We start from the raw sequence: 20,185 nt of genomic DNA on the forward strand, positions 1-20,185 counted from the left end.
CACTGTTGGAGCAGGACTCTAGTGGCCGTTAGAGGAACTGCAGTTCTTGGAACAGCTGTGTTTGAGAGGAAGTTTGATTTGATTCAAAGGATAAATACCGTAGTTAATTCAAATAGTCATGAAAATAAAACCACACAAACACAGAAACACAACTGAGCGCACATTCACCAAACCAAGGCTGTGAAAATAACAGTGGCGCTGTTCTGTGTAAAGGTTTAGGCTCACAGTCGTCACTGATGTGTTTGTCCTTGTTCACTGCAGCTCTCTCGTCTTTGTCAGTGGAACATTTTGCACCTGGACTTTTCAGTAATGCTTCGGGTAAAGTAAAGCAGCTAAAATGCCAGTTCTGTAAGTTCTTAAATAGATGAAATTACGTCTGAGAGAGGCCACGGTCGAACGCACAAAACTGAAGGAGGAGAGAGAGAGAGCAGGAGGAGGGCTGACAGCTCCTCATGAGAGGCAATTTTCCTGTGTTCAAGACAGAAGTGACATTTATGACTCCATATAATTTTTATGGAGGCGAGGGAACAATCAGCTCCTGATAATTGGCTTCTGCCTGTCTGGCTGGTTTCCAGCTGCTCAGGTCAATGGGCCTAGATGAGCAGGAAATGTAATGATGGGCCTGCAGACGAAGACCTGCAGCCGCTCGGCGCTGGGGGTGGGGGAGGGACGAGCTGGGGGGGGGGAGGGACGAGCTGGGGGCGGGGGAGGGACGAGCTGGGGGCGGGGGAGGGACGAGCTGGGGGCGGGGGAGGGATGAGCTGGGGGCGGGGGAGGGACGAGCTGGGGGCAGATCAGCTCTGCACGGACGTTATTTACACTCGCTGGGTGAAAACAAGGAGGGAAATTATGAACGGCATGAAAATCACGCTGTTCAGCTTCAGCTGATGACATTTCAGTAACAATCTGCCACAACACACCTTCCTGTTATTGTTTGACTGAAGCCGAATTATCCAAAAACTTTTCCTCTCTCCCGCCCTAATGGATTTGTTTTTCTCATTATTAATCGGCAGGCTTTCACACCGAGCTAATTAAGATGAGAAATGCAAGGAAAGCTGACTTTTCTCCAGGTGGCAGTGCGCCCAGCCCTGAGATTTTATCACATTAATGGATGGCAGGAACATTACAGCAATACAACGTCAGCGCTGGTTGGTTTGGCTGAATGATTTACAGCAGATAACTGAGTTACTCTGATTTTTGGGCGATAAGAGACGATACAAGCAACACTTGTTCAACAGAGTGACGCAAATCTACAGGAGGAACGTTACAAAGAACTTTCATGTCACTTTTGTTTGATTAGATTTCTAAAAGGTGAAGCAAACAGGCAGAAAATGATGCAAAACAACCAAAAACACCACGGAGCGAGTTGTGAAGATTCACAGGCGACGATTTTAAAACCACGAGAAACCGTCGACGTCAGAGAAGATTCTGACTTTCAGCAGCTCTCAAATCTGCATTTCCCACTCGATACACTGGGTTTAAATAAGTAAGGAAGGGTGGCCAGGTGTCGCTAATTACCAAGCACCTGTAACACACACACACACACACACACACACACACTCTACACAGGATAAGTGGCGAGGTGGCGTTGGGGTCGTCACAGTGAATCCAAATCCTCACATCAGAGGTTCAGGAGCCGAAGACTTCACTGTTTCCATGGAGCTACAGTTTCCGACCCTGTGACTCATTTCAAAGTGTGTCCCTGAACGCGTCTCAGCAGCGTTTCATATTGGCAATACAAATGAGTCAACTCTCGGTCCTTGTGGACTTCATTAACCGTGGATTTGGAGACTTCAGAGTTGTCCTCTGCTTACCCACAACTCCTTTCTCTGCACACATGATCACAGAGTCCCGAGGTGAGTCTCCACGCTCTAATCCTGCTCACGATTGGTCAGGTGGACCCACGACAGACCCGGTTCCTGACCCGACTTCACTAAAGACACTTCCTGCACTCGCAGCTGTGAGGAGGGGAAAAAAGCAGATTATAAAATGAATATTAACGGTTAATGTTAATACACAGTCCAACAGTGGGATTAAACTGAATCCGCTGAAGCCTGTCGACAGAACAGGACCATTATAATAAGTCCAATTAAAACAAGTTCAAAGAAATGCTTGTGTGTGAATAAGTTCAGTAACAGTTCTTCGACCAAAAGCTCCACCTCTGTGAAGCTGCGTCCGTCTGAGCGAGTCATCCCGCCCTCCGTCCTCCTGCAGATCTGAAGCCCGATACCTCGGGTTCACTCATCACTCAGCTTCTCCTCCCGGTTCATAAATGCAGTTATGTCATTTCTCTGAGATCTGGTTTCTGCCGGAGATAAGTTTTGTTCATTTAGCCGAGGGGGAAGTGACTGAATGAGGAAGCAGTGCAGATAAAACTTTCTACTGGGAATTTGTTTCTTTATTCATTCGTTCACATTTCGCCAGAAGCCTGTTTTCGTCTCTCGTCCCCGGACAGATGATGTAAAGTCGTCCTAAAAAAGAATTTTCAAAAGGTCCCATATTTTCCTCTTCTTCTGTGTTTTATTTGAAGTGTTGAAAGATATATTTGTTAAAACCATCTCAGTGTAGTTTCACATCTCCTCTCTCAGGCTTCTCTCTGGAGCTCTAGTAACAACAGGTCGGTGAGCCAATCAGAAGAGAGGAGGTTCTGAGCCTCTCTTCTGATTGGCTGACTGTTTTCTGAGTGATCCAATAAAAATATAGCAGATTTCAGGTAAAAACACTCAGAGAAACCAAATCCTGCAAGGTTTGGATGGTGGGTCCAGGTGGGCGGGGCTTGGTGACTGCTTTGTTGTGACATCACAAAGTTCCAGAAGTCCTGACGGCTGGTTTTAAGGCTCAGTTTCTGAATACAGGCTGTGTGCATTTCTCTGTGGACTGAGGCTTTGATACTTTCACAGTATTAATATAGAAGCTAGAGCTGATCTATAATCACACTACACATGGACACAGACCTTTAGTCTGTGTTTCTTTCAAAAAATATTTGTTGCTGTAAATCCATGGAATATAAACCCAGTTTTAGGAGACTGATTCATCCGAGTTATGACTCAGACTGGGAAACACGTGACTTCTCGGAAAGCTCCAATATTTCCAACTTTGCACTTAGTGATATTGAAAAGTGTGGAAACAGTCTGCCCTTCACATTAATTACAACTGGAGTTTAACAGATGTAGTTGTTGTATTGTCAGCGCAGAACGTTTTAAAGGAACACTCTGCAGACACGCTCCTGCTTCCCCATCTCCACCACGTCTTTAACATATGAGCCAGTATGATTCTACTTTCTTTACCTGAAGAAGAAGAAGAAGCAGAAGCAGAGCAGGCGAAATATCAACTCCTTCTGCTCGCTCCTCAGCTGTTTACTTTTAATTCCACAGTCACTTGTGCTTCAGGTTTGAGAGGCCACAGTGTTGGACTCAGAGACGCCACAGTTTCAGCTGAGAGTTGGTTCATGCAGGGATGTTTCTCTGGATCCAGAATCAGCAGAGATAATATATAATCGTTGACTCACTTCTAACAGGCTCTCGTATCACAAATATTTAGTTCCTCCTTATTTCTTATGGACTGTGCGTTTCTCGCAGCTGTTACACCGTCTCTCATTGACAGGTTTCATTTGAAGCCAGAAAAATAACACGGGAATTTGAAAAAACAAGAATTCGAGCCCCGTAAAGAAGCAGAAAGAAACGTTAGTGTTAACACACAAAAAAAATGTTGAAATAGTAGAAACACACAGTAGAAACGCTGCAGACCAAAGGAACCACAGTGCATGAGAGGTGAAGTGTTGAGTGACTGAGTGAAACGCTCAGCAGCAGTGAAGTGCACAGTTTGGAGATAATGGATAAAAACAGCAGCGTGTTCCTCAGAGAACTTCGTAATGAGCGGAGCGCTGTGGTCGTTGTTGGCGAAGGAACCGGGCGTGTGCGACGCGCCGAGTCTCTCCTGTGAGCGGTGTGTTCGACTCCCACTCTCTCTCTCTCTCTCTCAGCTGATTATTTTCTGCAGTTTTTAACATGTATCTGCAAAGAACTCCGGGCAAAGCTCTGCGGTGACGCAACCGAGCTGAAGCTCAACAGAGTCGACAATGTGATGTCAGTGTGGCGGGCAGCAGGTCCCGCCCCCAGGCTCAACACGCCTCAGTGCCGTGCAACGCCGCGCCGCCCACGGCCCCAATGAGATTACTGCAGGTTTACTTATTAGGGATTCATTTAAAACGTGATCCACGCGCTCGGCCTCGGTTTTCTCCCCGGGTTTGTCAGGAGGAGGAGATGGAGGAGGCGGAAGGAGCGCTCTGGTTTCCTCGTGGGAGTGTGGCGGTTGGCGTTAAGTCGAGCCTGCTAATGTTCCCGCAGTGAGTCGTGGTTACGCTCTGATCTGATTGGACGTAACATCAGGAGGGGGTGTATGTGCACACACTGGCACCCGTGAATCCATGCTGATAATGTGTGTTCCTGTGTGTGTGTGTGTTTTACATAAAAATTGCATAATCCAGACCGAAGCGTTCATGCTTTTCTTCACAAATGTGTTTCTCTGCACCCTAAAACACACACACACACACACACAACACACACACACACACACACACACACGCGCCTCACTTCACTTTAACTTTTCAGTTTAAAGCGACTTCACTGAGGAAAACTGTAGAGAAACAGTGACTGTCTCAGTTTATATTTTTATAATGTTTATATTTTATATGAATACATTTCCATTTTGATTGAAATTACAATTAATCAATTATTTACAAATACACAGTTGAACCAGGAACACTGTTGTTTTTATCTTAACATGAATTCTTGATTCTTTTTTTTTTTGCTGTAAGCTGCATAAAAACATAACAAATAAATCATTATCAAGTTATTTAATATTATAAATATATTGTTTAATGAGTTTATTTATATATAGTCTCCGGGTAAAGTGCACGACTGCTGTGGAAGTACACACCTCAGGTTTGGTGTGGATCAGGTTCATGGTCCCCGGAGGATGAACCCCTCGGAGAGTGGCGATCCTCTGACTCTTCCTCTGGCGCCACCGTGAGGTTTGTTGTTGTGAGGGAAACATCTCGTCGTCTGTCGGATGAAGCCGTGATGACGTGGTTCAGACGTTCATGTTCCCCTGAGGATGAACTGTAATGACTTTGCTGATCCTCTGACTTCTTCTCTGGCGCCACCATCAGGTCAACATTTTTAATTTGACTAATATTTTGCTTCATGATCAAACACCTGTCGAACTAATCACATTCCCATCAGCCTCCGCTGCACTTTGTTTTTCAGGCTCATTAACTCATGTGTGTGTTAGCATGCTAGCATGCTAACATTAGCGTGTTGTCAGTATTTATAGCTGCAGCCTCACAGAGATGCTAGCATGGCGGTCTCCCCCGACGCTCAATGATACGACAACACAATTAATTGTGAATCATTAAACACCAGCAGGCTCGAATCAATAATCAATAATCTTCAGCAGCTCAGCACCTCAACATGTTCGTCCCACCACAGGATCAGTTACTAACCTGCGAAACAGAACAGTGACGTGTGAACAATCTCTCCTGCTGGAGAAGAAAGAGACGGGTTTACAGACACCTGTCAGTGATTGGATCAGGTGATCAGCTCTGAGGTAAACAATCACAATCAAAGTGAGAGATAGAAACAGGTGAGAGAGGAAGTGAAGGGTGAGGAGGGAGGAGGGAGGAGGGAGGGAAGGCTTGTGAAAGCGGACAGATGAAGCTCCCTGTGACAGACAGTGGTGTGTGAGTGTGAAGCTGCATCTTCAGGACAAACACACGTTCATGAATTTGAACATGAACTCGACAAATATTGATTCACTGAGGTGGAAACGTCTTTTGACACAAACAACATTCATTACAGTCCATTTCCTGCGAGGCTTGTTTTCACTTTTCCGCTCGGTGGAGTCTGAGGGAGAACACACACACACACACACACACACACACACACACACACACACACACACACACACACACACACACACACACACACACACAGACACACACACACACACACACGCACACACACACGCACACACACACACACACACACACAGACACACAAACACACACACACACACACACACACACACAGACACACAAACACACACATGCACACACACACGCACACACACACAGACACACAAACACACACACACGCACAGACACACAAACACACACATGCACACACACACGCACACACACACAGACACACAAACACGCACACACACACACACAGACACACAAACACACACACACGCACACGCACACACACAGACACACAAACACACACACACGCACACACACAGACACAAACAGACACACACACAAACACACACGCACACACACAAACACACACACACACAAACACGCACACACAAACACACACACGCAAACACGCACACACAACACACACACAAACACACGCACACACACACAAACACACGCACACACAGACACACACAAACACACACACGCACACACACACACACACACATCGCTCTTTATTTTTTATTTTACCTCCTTTAGATTTAACCTGAGTGTATTTGAACAGATGATGATGAGAGACGCTGGAGGAAGATACAAGCTGCTGAGGGATAAACACAAGATGCTAAAGACTCATATCAAACTCGTTCCTTTTCCTAGATGCATAAAGTTTATTATGTTTTTAATGTTTATTCAACGTTTACATTTTTACGTACTAGAATCACTGGAACGTTTCCACATCTGACACTTTTGATCCGTGTGTTGATCCGTGTGTTGATGACTCGGACTTAAACAACTTATTTTAACCCAAAACCACGATCTTTTCCTAAACCGAACCGTGACCGCTCCATAAGCTGAACCACGTTTGTTACTGTAACCATGACGACGGAGGTTTGGTATACCTATATTTCAGGTTGGAGGACTTGTTGTTTTTCCAGCGGGTTCCTGCAGGAAACAGCAGGCGGTTCAGGTACAGTCTGTCAAATACAGCGCAGCCGCCCCAACACTTCCTGTTCATTATTAAATGTGTCAGATTTCACATTAAGACTGGAGCTACAACTATTTCTCCAGTTGTGTGTGTGTGTGTGTGTGTGTCAGGTGTGTCAGGTGTCTCAGCTGCTGCAGCTGCTCGACTTGTGTTTTTGTCTGTTTATTAACTTCTTATCTGAATTTCTATATGTGTCATCTTCTGACAGAGGAAGTCAGGGAGTCACTGTGAGTCCTGGTCTCTCTGGTTTCCTCTGCTTAAAGTCCTGTTTTTAGTTTACTGCGGTGATGATTTATGTTGATATTTTAGTTGGTGGCGTTTTGCCCTTTTTTCGTCAGTGTTTTGTAACAGGCTCCGTATCAACAGGACCCAGGCAGAGGGAGATAAACCGAGCAGTCTTCCTCACACTGTGTTCTCGGTGAGAGAAAGAGAGAGGGAGGAGGAGGGCAGGAGGGTTGGAGACGGGCCGACGCAGCGAGGGTGGACAGGAAGTCCAGAGCAGGAGAATCAGAGATGATATTTCTCATTAAGTCTCAGTGGTCTGACAGAAAAGCAGCAGGACTGGTTCAGTCTGGGCTCCAGGTCCCGGCCTCATCAACAAATATCTATTTTCCATTCCAGAGAAAAACACAGAGAAAAACCAGAAGACACGTCAAACGCTCTCTGTGCAGCTTCTGTGACGTGAACATTTGCTGTTTTTCATACTCCTGACACACGACCCACGGGCCCACTGTGCAGCAGCTGGATCAGGTGACCTCCAGCAGCTGGATCAGGTGACCTCCAGCAGCTGGATCAGGTGACCTCCAGCAGCTGGATCAGGTGATGTATGCAGTGAGTCCACATCAGGAGGAGGTCAGGGAGGATGAATTGGATCGACAAAACACAGGAGGCCGATGTCTGGTCGCCGTGGTTGCATTATTTCAAGACAAAGAACCTGGAGGTTTGTGTTTCCAAGATTCATCCAGTGATAAATGTGATGAAAAATATTCATGAGAGCCGTGAGACGTGGTGTGCTGGTCCTGGATCAGAGGACTGAGAGCCAGACGGTTCATGTAGAAGCTCAGAGGTGTTTCACAACCGTGTGTGTCATTTGTCTCCCACCAGTTTGTGCAACACTCCCACATTGAAAACACTGAGCCGTCTGTCACACGCACGCACACACACACACACACATGCATAATGCTGCTTTGACAAAAACAACACACACGTGCTCGTCTGTCTGCTGTGACTCACACACAGATGGTTCATGTTTTACTGTGATTAAAATCATTAGAGTGAAACACTGATGCAGCTTCTGTCTCACATCCCTCTCGACTTTGTGACTGCGTAGGAGGCAGTCAAAGCTCTGCTCACCTGCACAGGTGTGTCCAGTTCCTCTGATTGGATCTCAGCTCGGGCTGAAGCTGGGCGGAGCTCTGCTGGGAGCTACAGTGGACGTGAGAGTGAGGGATCTGTCAATCAAACGCACGCTCATGAGAAGAGCCGTGAAGAGTCACTGGTTTAAAACAACATGGATCTCACAGTGATGATGACCTGCAGACCGGCGGCTCTGACGCTGGAGACGTGTGATCTTCCAGTCCTGAGCGCGAACACGTTTTTACAGCAGGAGTTAAAGTCTTAATCCACAGAGAGCTGAACACAACCCTCACAGCCTGCCAGCTCCTCCTCTTCTCTTCCCTCCTTTTTCATGACCCAGAAACTGGTCTCTTCCTCATCAGGAAAATTCTTCCACCTGAGCCAAAGCAGCGTTTGGATCTGGATTTAAAGTTAGAATCAAAGAAATCTTCACAAGGAGTTAAAAGATTCCAGGTTTTACACTTTGAAGTGTTGATCCATCAGAAGATATAAAAACCATCAGTGTAGTTTTACATCTCCTCTCTCAGGCTTCTCTCTGGAGCTCTAGTAACAACAGGTCAGGAGCCAATCAGAAGAGAGGAGGCTCTGAGCCTCTCTTCTGATTGGCTGACTGTTTTCTGAGTCATCCAATAAAAATATAGCAGATTTCAGGTAAAAACACTCAGAGAAACCAAATCCTGCAAGGTTTGGATGGTGGGTCCAGGTGGGCGGGGCTTGGTGACTGCTTTGTTGTGACATCACAAAGTTCCAGAAGTCCTGACGGCTGGTTTTAAGGCTCAGTTTCTGAATACAGGCTGTGTGCATTTCTCTGTGGACTGAGGCTTTGATACTTTCACAGTATTAATATAGAAGCTAGAGCTGATCTATAATCACACTACACATGGTCCATGTGGCAGAAGTTTGTTCATCAGTGTGCGGACGTCAGTTCACCCTCCGATCTGTCACTACACTATGACCACACTCCTCCAACAACAGCTGTGTGTCTACAGTGTGTTATATACAGGTGTGAGCAGACTCTTCTTCAGGCAGGAGCTCTTGCTGTATGACTGTGATGAATTCCTTTTCCACCTTCACAGCAGAGTTACATCAGGTAGCGACGCCTGAGAGAACTCACAGGTTTTATAAAGTGACTGCGGTGTAATAAAAAGCACTTATGTGAGTCATATTTCAAAATGAAGAGTTTTCAGTGTGTTTCTGAAACATTGTCCGATCAGTTTTCAGGCTGCGGCGTTTCTTTTAAACCTCTCTGCTGCAATCTGACAGCAAATCCAGAAAGTCTCCATCTCCTCTGTCTCCTCTCTTCTTCCTCTTCATCTCCTTTGTGTCGCACTTGATCCTCTTTAATCTTCGCTCCGACTCGTGTCGGGGATTTTTTTTCTTTTTCCTTTTTCTCTTTTCCGTCTTGTGTCTCTTATTTCATGTATTTAGAGCAGAGAGGTGCCGTCAGGGACAGAGGGAAGAAGAAGAACTTAAAGATGGAATAAAAAGCAGCTTTAGATTTCTGTGATTGTGTGTGACGGACGCTCGGGGGTTTTATCTGAAGAACACACTGGCTCCGGGAGAAGTGCCAACAATGTCACCTTCACAAATAACATTTGATCAGCTGGATGAGAAGCAGACAGAGGTTTAAGGCTAATAATGATATTTTCTGTCTCTTTGTTTCGTCTCCTTCAGTCTGTCAGCCACAGCTCCACCAGACTGTGACCATGAATATTATGGCCGCGGTCGTTCAGACAAACTAATCACCTTCTTTGTTTGAACCCACGTGTCCGTGTCACTCTGCGCTCGCCCTCCGAGCGGCAGCTCGACATTTAGCCTGAATATCATCATCCGGGATTTTAATAACAGCAGCAGATGCTCGTCCTTGAGTTTCAGGGTCTGACAGCTCTCATCAACTGTGCTGTATCTGCTCGATCACCTGTCAATCACGCAGTGCGGGGGCGGGACTGCGACGTTGTCTGTCTTCAGTTTTTGGGGTTTTTTTGTAGTTTTGCAGGATTTCGTGTCGTGTCTGTTTTGCTGCTTATTTAAAAAGCAGTTTGACACTTTGAGAAATACATTTTACACTTTCTGATGCCTCGTGTCTCTCTGATAAATATGAAGCGACGGTGTTCAGTGGGTTAGCCTAGCTTAGCATAAAGATATCAATCGGTCAACTTTAGAGAGAGTGGATATCCTTACCTATGGACGGACCCAGGCTAGCTGTTTCCCTCCGTTTCCAGTCGTTATGCTAAGCTAAGCTAAAAAAGCTGCTGATCGTAGCTTCATATTTCCTCTACAGTGATTATTTGACTGTAAAACTGCTTCTGATGATGGTTAGGGCTTTACAATAATAGTTTGGTTTTGGGGAATTTTTTTGTAATTATTCAAGCAGATGTATTTTTGCTTTACACACACACACACACACACACACACACACACATATCTACATCACAGAGGCTCATTCCCTCCTCTCTTCTGTCTCCTGCAGGAATCTCGATGCCGATTCCTGTGCTGGGACTCAGAGACCACTCCAAGGTTTTCAAAGATGGCAGCTGCGTGCTGACGGACAACAACTTCGTGCTGGTCGGCTCCTTCGTGGCGTTCTTCGTGCCCCTCACCATCATGATCGTCACCTACTTCCTGACCATCAACGCCCTTCAGAACGAAGCCACCCTCTGCCTGGACCAGCTGGTGCCGCGGCCCAAGTGGAGCACGACGTTCACCTTGAGCTTCTTACCGCAGACCTCGCTGTCCTCTGAAAAACTCTTCAGACGCTCCATAAGCCGTGAGGCCGGCGGCAGAGGAAGCAGCGGCGGCCTGGGAGGAGCCCGTGGGAGCGTGTCCGGCTCGCTGTTCGGACGCCGCACCATGCAGTCGATCAGCAACGAGCAGAAGGCGTCCAAAGTCCTCGGGGTGGTGTTTTTCCTCTTCGTGGTCATGTGGTGTCCGTTCTTCATCACCAATGTGCTGGTGGTGGTGTGCGACCCGGCGGTGTGTGACGCAGGACTCATGGGAGGTCTGCTGAACGTTTTTGTCTGGGTGGGATACCTGTCCTCCGCGGTCAACCCGCTGGTCTACACACTGTTCAACAAAACGTACCGCGCGGCGTTCCTGCGCTACGTTCGCTGCCAGTACCAGCCGCAGAAGAAGCCTCTGCAGCTCATATTGGTGAACACCATCCCGCCGCTGGCGTACAGCTCCACCCAGCTGCCCCTGGGCGACATCGGGAAGCTAAGGAACGGAGCGCTGCACTCTGGTGGCGAGGAGAAGGAGCTCTACTTACCCGGGCAGGAAACGGAGACGCGTAGGCCGGACAAAAGCCACGGAGACAAAGACGAAAGCTGTGTGTGAGACGGAAGAAAAAGCTGGTTCAAGCTCGATCCTGAATCAGATCAAACTCTCACGTCTAACCTCTGCGGTCGCGTCGTTCTCGGGAGCAAAGGGTTGAAGGTGTAAAGTCAAAGTGCCAAAGACAAAGTGCCTCCCAGTCAAAAACAGAGGTCAAGCTTCGCCTCTCAGTGCAATCTGAGCATTTACAGAGCAACTCCAGGAAGTTTGTTCCAGTCCTGATCCTCCTCATCAGGGTCAGTCGCTTCAAGTTTCCTTGTTACAACAAAATCACCTTTAACAAGCATTTACCCCCAGATGATGTCAGTCAAGAGCGTTTCATGTATTTAAATCTCAATGCTGTTTAAAGCCTCCGGCACACTGCCACAAGTTTTATTTTTCACTTGAGATTCTTCTTTTTCAGTATCTTTCAGTCTGAGGGTCAAATGAAACAGAAGGAGGCGCAGTTCGTGTAAATGATGTTTTCTAACAAACTCTGCAGACAGGAGATTAAAAAAAAAAGGTTCTTCACATAATCTCATTTCCCGTGGAGCGACCTCAGCCACCCCCTTCAGTCAGGTGGCCTCTACCTCCCATGATACCTTTGGGTGGATCAGCGGGGCTTAGAATGGATTTCCTGCCCCCTTATCAGATGTTAGCGCCGGAGAGGCAGATCCAGGAGGAGCCCGGACTCGCCGGGGCTCCAGACTCTCGCAGGGGTCGGATAAAGCTGCCAAAAAAAAAAAAAAGAAAAGGAGTAAAAGCTCCTGCTGCTTCTGTGTTTTCAACACTGACAATAAATATCAGACGGTGATGAGGTCACACTGTTACTGAGAGACGACGTGAATAAATCTATATTTGTATTTTGTGCAGATGTATGTGAATAAATGTAGATGATTGTCGAGGGTGAAAATATTTTATTGACCGGTGAGAGGATGGTTTTTGTTCCTGGTGTGACGCAGTGAGAAGAGGAGTGGAGAGCTAATGTTCCCAGAGACTAGACATACACCTGGTCCAAGATACTTAAAGAGGAGGGAAAACATCACAGGTGCGTGGTGTTGCTCAGGTGGGATCTGAGATGCTGCAAATAAAGTCAAAGATAAACCTGAGAGGAAACAACTCGTCATAAATTCACTCTAGAGGAAGTAAATACATATCTTCCAAAATAAAAGATATATTCCAACATCCGGTGAAGACCCAGCAGGTGAAATGCTCAGCAGGGGCGTTGTAGCTAGGTGCTAGCTCAGGTGATATTAATGTGGTTGTTGTTAGACAGGGCTACACACACAGCTACAGGTGTGCACTTTAGTACGACACAGTGTAAAGGAGAGGATACAGTTTCTAGGGGCAGGCTGTAATAATGCAGAATTATATTAACAGACAATTACAAGATATGCTATAATATGTGTATTATTTAAGCACTTTATGAGTTCCAGGTGCTGGAACGGTAAAATTAAGTGTCCCACCCCCACCTCCACGCCCCATTAGACTTTACACTGACTGTATATGAAGCACAATAAAACTGCTCTTTCTAGTCCCTGAAGGCGTCTTCACAGCAAATTAAATCATTACGGTTAAAACATTCACAACACAAACAGTAATAAAGGAGCTTATTTTAGATCGAGGCGTCACATTGACAGTTTTAACGACATCGTTTGTATAATGTTGGTCTACAGGGAAACACAGTTTGGGTTTAACACTGTTAGTACGTCCACGGTTCATTTAACGACAAGCACGTGAAACCAAAAGCAACAAGAAGAAGAACAGTCCACAAATCGCTGTTTGACTCTGGACCAGAACTCCTCACAGCTGAAGAGAAGGCTAAAGGCTAACGCTAGCTCAGGGTGTATTAAAAGTTAAAGAGTTGATGCTCGTTGCACGAAATGTGAGAAGAAGAAGAAAGTTTTTCAGCCAAAGCAGCAGCAGTCAGGTTATTTATCGTCACTACAGGTGTTACTTACAGCTGCACACGAGGAGCTAAGACATGTATAAACTCTTTAGCTTTACGGCAACATTTAGCAGTGATGCACTTTCTACTTCCTGCTGCGTCACAACCAGGGGTAGGTGGCTGAGAGGCGGGAAAGGCAGGAGGGAGGGGCAGGGTGAATGAATGAATAAACTGAGACACGTCATTTTTACTCCTCAGTTTTTGTACAGAACAAACAACAGCTGTTTACCACATTCCCGGTCGTTATGCTATGCTAAGCTAAGCTATGCTAAGCTAACCAGCTGCTGACTGAAGCTTCACCAGACATGAGAGTGGGATCCGTATTAACATATAAGTTTCAGTTTTTGAATGAAGTGAAATGGAGATTTTGTCTGAATCATGAAGGAAATTTAAAAATTGAATTTTGTTTTTTCGTCAGAAAAATGTAAAATTAATATTTTGGTTCGGTTTTTCCACTTTTGGACTACAAAACTGAAAAGTGAAGTAGCTCCACACAGATCCATGTCGTCATCTGATGGTTCATTTTCCCGTTCTGTTGGACGCTGTTGCGGTGACGCTGCCTCGGACAAAAACTTTATTCACACTGATCACGGACAAAACCAGAAAAATAAAACAAAACCTCAGAGTTTCCCTGTACAGGCTTCAGGATGAGCAGAGCAGCCACGGTGGATGAAGGACTGTCGTCTGACCATCTCGTTAAGTCTTTGTCGTGTTGCTCATCCCGGTCCAGGACCTGGACCCGCTCAGATGATGTAGCTGCAGTCTGTGTGTAGTTCTGTTGCTGTTGCAGTGATGTGAAGAGCACCAACACCTCCCTGCTGATGTAACTGTGGATCCACAGAGGAGGTGTGTTTTTAAAATCCTCAGTAGTGTTTGATGTTTGATGGTGACGGTCACGTTTCTTTTCTATGTCAGCTGTGGAACCGTTTTCAAATCAGAGTAAAGAGAAAAACTGGAGATGAAACATTTTCCACGTGTGTGAGAGTTTGATTTGTTCATATGCTAATTATGACACAATCTAACACAAATATGAAAAATGCAGCACAGGAAGTGTCAGGTTCAACATAATTACAGAACGCCGGTTCTGGTCCTGCAGTCCGGGTGTTCTCACCACGTTTCTTCTGTTTAGCCTGAGGCGTCTGAATCCAAATCATTTCCAGGACAGATCCCCAGACACTGACTGAGCTTGGTGTGTTTTGATGCCTCTTCACAGACTTGTAGCTGCAGCTGAACACATTTACATTCATAAAATAAAGTAGGTTACTGGGAGAAGCCAGATCAGAGACTGTGTTTACAAGGACTGCAGCAGCGCAGCTGTTAAAGCAGGACTATGAACCTTCTTGCTGAGCAGCAGATACGGCGCCCTCTGCAGCCACAGGTTGTAATTACAGCACGCTGGTGCAGCGTAGCTCCAGAAGCTAACAGCTCGTGGGTTAGCCTCAGGTAACAAACACAAAATCACCACCTCAGAACAAACCAGCAGTCACACTGTCTCAACTCATCCGAACCCACAGCAGCTGAGTGCCAACATGGAGATGCTAGCAGCTAGCGTCTTCACCTCTGCCATTATGTCTGTACAGACAATACACAGCTAGCTTCTTTTAGCTAGCTGAAGACCTGTAGTTGCAGGTGCAAGATACAGTCTCGCACCAAAGATACTCTATAATAAAACTTTTTTTAACCGTAACTCCAGACTTCACACAACAATCATGACAAAATCTCACACAAATGTTTAATATTTTATCTGACTCTGGAAAAACAGGGATGTGACCTGGAACTAGTCTGAGTGGTGGAGGCAGACAACCAGGAGGAGGTGATCTGGCCCCACAAAGCAGAACAACTGATGAGGTGAAAACACGTAAAGTCCTCTAATTTGAAAACTAGCTATCATAGTTGAGTTGTGAGGGTTTGGTTGGGGACGGTGGAGCTGGGCTGACCGGCAGGAAACACCTGAGTGAGGCAGAGGGCGAAGATCCAAACAGGACGGGGCAGGAAACAGAACCGCCGACAGGACTCCACTTAACAGCGACGTCCGACTCCGTTTCTTTGTTCTTTCTGCAGCACAAACAATAAAAAGCTGCTCCGCTCTGATTCATTCGTCATGATTCATGTTCAGACTGAAATAAATGTGGAGAACCACAGAATGCACACACTGAGACCTGTGATGGAAATTAGGGAGGAGAGAGCGAGAGAGAGAGAGAGCGAGTGAGCCTGATATTGTACTTATCTGATTCGCCCACAGCAAGTTCTGTCCAACCATCCAGTTTTTCTTTGTGAAGAATTTATCTTTACCCCATCTGTCTTCTGCTGTTTAAAATAGCACCAGCCAAGAGCTGTTCAGAGAGCACACACACACACACACACACACACACACACACACACTGTATCTGAGTATCTTCACCAGCTGCTGTACAGCGATGCTTTAGCTAAATGCTAACATGCTGAAGTTTAGCAGGTATAATATTCACCCAGTCTTGGTTTAGCATGTTAGCATGCTAACAGTTGATAATTAGCACTAAACACAAGGTACAGTTGAGGCTGATGATGTCGTTGGTTCTGCAGGTGTTTGATCATAAACCAAAGTACTGGACAAATTCAAATGTGACCTGAATTCTTTGAAAATCAAGCAATTGTTAATTAAATGTCACTTTATTCTGAAAGGATATATTGCAAAAAGAAATTATGTTAAAAAAACATTCAGGAAAATGGGACATTTAGAAAGTAATAGGTTGGTTGTGATTGATAGTTTGATCTGTGCGAGTGTCTGGTCTTCTGTCGTGTTTGTTCAAATAAAAACGAGTGACCTGATGCTGGCGTTAGAGACAAAGTCAGAGGATGGTCTGAATTCATCATGGCAGTCAATTCCAATAGTTCTTAAGATGACACGTCTGAAACACTTGAACCTTTTTAACCTCCATCCAACATCCAGATGTTTTGACGTGCACATCAGTGCGACTGTATCTGAGCAGCTGAGATTAAAACTTTTACTGGCTGGTTTTATGAGCTGCAGCGAACGAGCTAATGTAATCATGTTGAACATTTTATAAGGGTTTTAAATATTCACTTGATGGCTGTTGTTATTTCTGCACGATCACAGTAATCCGTCCGAAAGTTGCTGAGATTCTTTCAGGATCCGACTGACGGACTGACGTTGATGTTGACGTCCTCACACCAGCAGCTAAAAGAAGTGTGACTTGTTTATAACTGAGATGGAAACAGAAGCTTTTAAAACCTACAGAAATTAGGAGTTTGACGTCTCATTACACATTTATCAGTGTGTGTGTGTGTGTGTGTGTGTGTGTGTGTGTGTGTTGATAAGATGCTGAAGGCTGTGACTTTATAATCCTCTGGGTGGGTCATAATCCATCAGCCAGCTTTCTGTGTATGCAAATTATGGTCGTGAAATGTCAGTCAGCATGACTGCTCTGGTTGGTGCACCTGCTGCTCCACACACACACACACACACACACACACACACACACACACACAGGCCATATCATTACCCTTTAAATACACACATATCGCCTCCTATTTAATCTTGTTCCATTTGGGCCATAAATTATTCAAATAGATGATCACTTGAATATTCTCGACTCCTCGGCTCAAAAAAAGAAAAAAAAAAACAGATATGAGGCGGAGAAGAGTCTTAAAGAGAAGCTCACAGTAAATACACTTTCACTTTAACCCCATCGTGACATTTAGGTCCAAAATCAAAATGTCCTTGCAGAAGTTTCCTCTGAGCGTCGGTCATCTCAGACGAGGTTTTTGTTGGGGAGTAAAAAGTTCAGTTTTTAAGTGGTTTTAGGGAGCGAGAGGTAATTAAAGGATTCCTCCCAAATCCCTCCGGAGATAGGCGTAGGCAGAAGAGGGGGATTAATTACAAATCAGAGCGGGGAAAGAGGGAGAACACAGGAAGAGACGAAATGAGAGAGAGGGGTCTGGAGAACAGATGAATGTGCAGAAAAGACAACAAAAAAAAATGAAAAACAAGAGGGCAAGAGATGGAGGGATGACGGGACGAGAGGAGAAGAGGCGAGAGGAGAAGAGATGAAGGCATGAAGAGAGAGAGGAGGGGAGATGAGAAATAAGGTCAGGGAAAACAAGAGAAGAGGGGGAAAAGAAGGAGAGGAGAAAAGGAAGAGGAAGGTGAAAAGACTCCATCCCTCCATCTTCACCTCTCCTCCTCCTAGGGCAGAAAGAGAAGAAGGTGCATCCAACATGGCCGCCTCCGTTACATCTTCTGGCTTTTGTCGGTTTGTTTCAGTTCAGCTCCTTTAAAAGACAAAACATCCGTCACAGTTTTCACCTCATTGACTGAGGATTCGTTCCAACATCTTCCTTCAGGCGTCAAACTGAACTCTAATGAATTTAACTTCAGTAACAGACAGATGAAGCGATAGTGAGTTTATCAGAAGATCTTTAAGGTTGAATATTGACTCTGAGGGACCCCCCCCCCCCGAGGCCGAAGATTAAAACACAAGCAGCAGATATGAAAATAATCCAGAGGCAGGAGGAGATACCACAAACCTGATCCCACACTTGTCACTCATTCACTGCCCCCTCATCCTTTCATCTCCGTCGTCTCCCCGAGCGGATCTCACAGGGATTAGAGGATGTGTGTGTGTGTGTGTGTGTGTGTGTGTGTTCAGGCTCCGCCGGGTTATTGATCATCATCTGCATTTGTGGTTTTACTCCGTGTGTTTACACTCAGCAGGATCCACACCGCTGGATCTGAGCGGCCGCTGATCACAGAGGACGCCGGGTCGATCCGGTAAATCTGTAAAGTTACCGAGTTACTGCGTCTGCATCAGTAACCAACATTAAACTTAGAGTTTCTTCAGACGAGTGAGTCGGCTCATCTGTGATGAACCGGGATCAGCAACAACACCGAGACAACACTGTAATTTCTGGAATAAAGCTCAGACCCAATTTTCACTCAGTCACTGATGCGTTTTGGAAAATATCAGGTCACATCTCAAAAACCTCAAAGATGTTAACAAGGTGTAAATACAACCGTCTCTCCAAGACACTGATCATGTGACTAAATACAGCTGTTTGTATTTTATGATCATTTTCAATTTGTGTATCAAAAAGTTTTCATCTTTGACTGAGGTGGAAAAGTTCATTGAGCGCAGACACCGATCCTTAGCGCTAACATGTAAACACTCCCAGGCCGCGCTAATGATGCTAACAGGAGCGTATGAACCACAGCGCTCCGCAAACACCTTTGTTACGTTTTGGATTAGCCAGGAGTTAGGGGCGGGGTCAGACATTGCCAAGATGGCGTCGGTGGAGCAGCTCACTCTGTCATTAGCCGTTGTGCTTTCTGTTTTATTAAAGCAACAACCGGAGGAAAGCGGCTTCAAGCGATATCAATACGTACGATCACAAAGGAGGTGCTGATCCCCAGTCAGTCGCACACATTCACGCCCACTTCGCTGTGATTGGTCAGCTGTGAGAAGGTGAGACTGGAGGTGAACAGACAAGAGCAACACTATGAATGTCTTCCTGGAGAACCTGTCTGGAAATACGCAGCGTTATATTCAAAACAACATCCCGCCCTGAGCCACCTTCCTTTCATCGTGCCGGGCTGTGAACTTTATTAACCTCCTGGTGGAGCTGTTAGACTCTGACTTTCATAGTTCAGATGAGAGTGTGCCGATGTGTTTGATGATAAAAACTCAGTCGGGAACTGATCTTCAGTTGAAGCAGATTTCTGGAAGAAGCTCGGGGACATTTTGAAGTGTTGATTATCACGTTTTTATATCAGAACATCTCTTCATGTGATCAGGCTTCCCCAGAGAGAACTCCTCTTCACACAGCCCGACTCTTATTATCCGAGGACGAGGAGGAGGAAGAGGAGGAAGAGGAGGAGGAGGAGTAAGAGGAGGAAGACAGACTGACATGTGCTTTAATAAAACAACTCATAAACAAGAACACAAATAAAGGACGAGCTAAATCGAATCTCTCACACCCACATTCACACACCCACAGAAGAAAGTTTCAGTGTGTGTGTGTGTGTGTGTGTGTGTGTGTGTGTGTGTGTGTGTGTCCACAAAGTGAGGACATGTTGGTCACTTTCCACGAGTTTACTCCTGCAAGACAAGAACATGCTGCTCCTTTAGCGGTTATTAATATACAGGAAACGTGGTAAACAAGTTAATAAAAAAAACAAACTCCATCCTCCAAAAGCATCGCACAGTAGAATCAACAGTTTCAACACAAACTGAACATGAGAAGCTTCATTAAGGAAGATTTAATGATTGTTATTTTAATATGTGAGTATGAAGCGTACGTGTTTCAAATATTATCTCCATCACGGAGAACTCGGGAGCCGCTGTCCTCGCCGTGGTAACCAGATACTGACAGATTGATGACCCACAAACTTCACACGCCGTTCACTGTGATCGATCTGCGTTTAAATAAACGCGCAGGTTCAGATTGAAATGATCCTGCTGCAACACACCGAGCCTCTTCATCATCCTCCTCCTCCGCCTCCTGCTGTGATTTACCACCAGATTACATGGATCCAGCCCATCTTCAGCCCATGTTACACACAGTTCACTGTCCGAATGAATAATGCCCTGTAAAGACCGGCAGGCCA

General features: G+C 45.7%; 1 protein-coding gene across 2 annotated transcripts in view; it reads left to right on the forward strand.

The window, feature by feature from the left end:
• htr2aa (5-hydroxytryptamine (serotonin) receptor 2A, genome duplicate a) overlaps positions 1-14,549 on the forward strand; it is a 43,933-nt gene extending 29,384 nt beyond the window's left edge. For both annotated transcript variants that reach the window (XM_056390202.1, XM_056390203.1), the window contains one exon: positions 10,795-14,549. In XM_056390202.1, the coding sequence (XP_056246177.1) occupies positions 10,795-11,657 (863 nt within the window). In that variant the 3' untranslated portion in view covers positions 11,658-14,549. The remainder of the gene's footprint in view (positions 1-10,794) is intronic.
• The last annotated feature ends 5,636 nt before the right edge of the window (positions 14,550-20,185 follow it).

Source organism: Seriola aureovittata, chromosome 11 (genome assembly GCF_021018895.1).
Source record: "Seriola aureovittata isolate HTS-2021-v1 ecotype China chromosome 11, ASM2101889v1, whole genome shotgun sequence".
NCBI lineage: Eukaryota > Metazoa > Chordata > Actinopteri > Carangiformes > Carangidae > Seriola > Seriola aureovittata.